General features: G+C 31.6%; 1 protein-coding gene across 1 annotated transcript in view; it reads left to right on the top strand.

Moving 5' to 3' along the window:
- LOC104710351 overlaps positions 1 to 439 on the top strand; it is a gene marked incomplete in the record, with an annotated part of 4,214 nt that extends 3,775 nt beyond the window's left edge. Inside the window, 1 exon segment of the mRNA XM_010426931.2 lies at positions 1 to 439. Within this exon segment, the coding sequence (XP_010425233.2) occupies positions 1 to 305 (305 nt within the window).

Genomic DNA, 2,879 nt, shown 5'->3' with positions numbered 1-2,879 from the left:
TGACCGGAGCTACGGTGTGTCTGATATCAACATTGTGGTCTCTCTATGGTCGAGCAGATGGAGATTTCGGTGGAATAATGGACAGATGGCAGTATCTCATTGGTTATTTGGGATCGGAGAGACTAGCTTACGCTTTTATATGGGATATATGTCTGTATACAATCTTTCAGCCGTGGTTGATTGGAGAGAACCTGCAAAATGTGAAGAAGGGCAAGATTGAGTTGGTGAGTTATCTTAGGTTTGTTCCTGTTTTTGGTTTGCTTGCATATCTTTTGTTCCTCAATCTCGATGATGAAGCAATCTAATAAGCATACACAATCATGTATTGTATTAAATTTAATTATATTGTGCAAAATCTGTTTGTAGCAAGAGTTGAAAAAAAACAGAGTTAACGAGAAAATTGACATTTGATATTTTTTTGTACTATTAAGTACAATTTACATGTAAAATTGACATATACAGTTTACATGTAAAATTCATATACAATATTTTTGTACTATCCATACAACTAAACAAATTTAACGAGGATATTGACATACTTTTTTTTTGGGCCAAAGTTGATACCTTATATTACACCCTTTGTTACCAGTAATTATTTTTCAAAACTTAAAAATATCTAAGCCATTGGAGAACTCGTGTTAATGAGAGGTCACATCAACGTCTTCTTTATGCGGATACACTGATCTAGACGGAGTAGAGTTTTCACAATCTCCACATCACAAAAAAATTGACCATATGTTAATCATTGCCGACTTTGTATAGCAGCAAGAGAGGCATTAACTGAATCTTGTCACTCAACAATGAACCAGATTTTTTCATTTTAATTTAAAGATTGGTTTATCTATCTTTTTTGATAAATTATTTTAGCACACTTGTATTCATTTCACTGAAAATTATAAATTATTTTTGACCGGTTTACCACTTGACTACAGATTAGGAAGACAAAAAAGTTGAATCTACTAAACGAAATGTTATTACATACGTTTAAACCGAAGCTAAATTAAAAATAAAATGTTACTACACTACAAGATTTTTGTAGTGATATATGAAATGTTATTTGAGTTCGTAAACCTAATTTTCGAAAGGCCATGGTCATTGCCGCGTGGATGGATCGTCGCCATCAACATTCTAGAATTTAATTTTTTTGTTGATTTATTCCCAATATAATTATATATCATTTTACATACCTTTTTGCTTTGAACTTTTCTTTGTCTAGTTGCAATCAAACACAAACTACACAGTCGTTTATTTTGTTTCTGTTCCACCTTCCAAAAAAAAAAATGGTTTTGTTCGTTTTGTTTGCCAAGTCAAATTATATATCACTAACAAAGATTCTTTGATCAAACTTTTGATCTGAATGACAAAAAACTGAGGTTAATTAGCTTGGAGACTTATTTAAAATATAACTTATATAAGGACTATAAACTGAGAAAGTAATTAGAGAGAAGCAAATGATGTATATGTTTACACTATGAGAGGATTATAATGAACAAGTTTGGCTCTGATTGTCTGAAAGATGTCTTTGATTAGTTGAAGCAAATTTGGTCGAGATTCTGAGCTAGGCAATTGCATGTTTCCAGACCTAGTATGGAGCGGGTTGCATAAGAGCTTGAGGTTTCCTAATTCCTGAGAGATTGGGTGAGACTGTGATGGTAGGGATCCAACTCACGATGTCTCTTAAGTCTTAAGGTGTCAGGACTCAGGAGTAGTCAATTGACCCCAACTTTCTCTCTCTCTCTCTCTCTCTCTCTCTCTCTCTCTCTCTCTCTCTCTTTCTCTCTCTCTCTCTCTCTCTCTCTATATATATATATATATATATGTCTAATTGTCAAAGCAAAATTATGTAATACATATACACTACAGTGGTTTAGAAAGGGACGAGCCATATCTAGAACTACCTATATACACTACAGTTTTTATATCATGTATTTTGCATAACTTTTTCCATATCTAGAACTACCTATGTTTTGGTAGTTGAAAACTCATAAAATAGAGTCTTACACCTTTTTTTTTTCTAAACCATGAGAGTTCCGGACCTATGGCTCATACTCTTTTTTGGTATCCGAAACCAACTTTTAGTCCATTCCGATTTAATAAATGCTTTGTCCATCCCAAAAGAGGATTGAACCCAGGGCATAAAAAATCATCTCTCGTGTACTACCACTAGGGCACCACTACAGTGGTTTAATCTTTTCGATTAAGCAAAGAAGACGTTCACACCTTTTTTGGAAAGCAACTAGAAATTCTCAAGATATTGTAGCTCCATGTAACGAAGATGTGAATGCATTACAAATCTTCTCCAACTCTTCAAGATGTATTTGTTTGAACGTAAGAAGACTGGAAACCAAATGTTAAGTTGTTATTAATTACACAGATTGGATAAGTTGCAAACGACATTCATTTTGGTTGATGAACAATATGTAATAGGCTTATTTGCTAAATACCCAATTACTGCTCTAACAAAAAATTGATATAAAAGTAGGATCACAAAATCATAAATAAGTCTATCAAAAAAATTTTGTTTAACAAAAAATCATAAATAAGTGATATATTATTCAAATAATCTTAATAAATAGGGATAATATTCTTTGTCCAAAAAAGAAAGATAATATCATTTTCAAATAATATATCATCAAGTTATTTAAATATAGATATCCTATAAAGACATTTCCAACCCATTTCTATATTTACTATGTACTTTATTTTACAGACAAATTTGCTTCAACCTACCTTTATTTTTAACTCTAAAATAGAGATTACTATATTTATATTTTCCTCTATATATATATATAAAAGACAAAATAGAATTCTCTATTATAGAGGAATACATTGAAATAAAACTCATCTCTATTAATTATAGAGCTCCTCTATTTTAGCGA

This window comes from Camelina sativa, chromosome 9 (genome assembly GCF_000633955.1).
Source record: "Camelina sativa cultivar DH55 chromosome 9, Cs, whole genome shotgun sequence".
NCBI classification, from domain to species: Eukaryota; Viridiplantae; Streptophyta; class Magnoliopsida; order Brassicales; family Brassicaceae; genus Camelina; species Camelina sativa.
The sequence above is the reverse complement of the archived record's forward strand: the minus strand, read 5'-3'. Positions and strand labels throughout refer to the sequence as shown.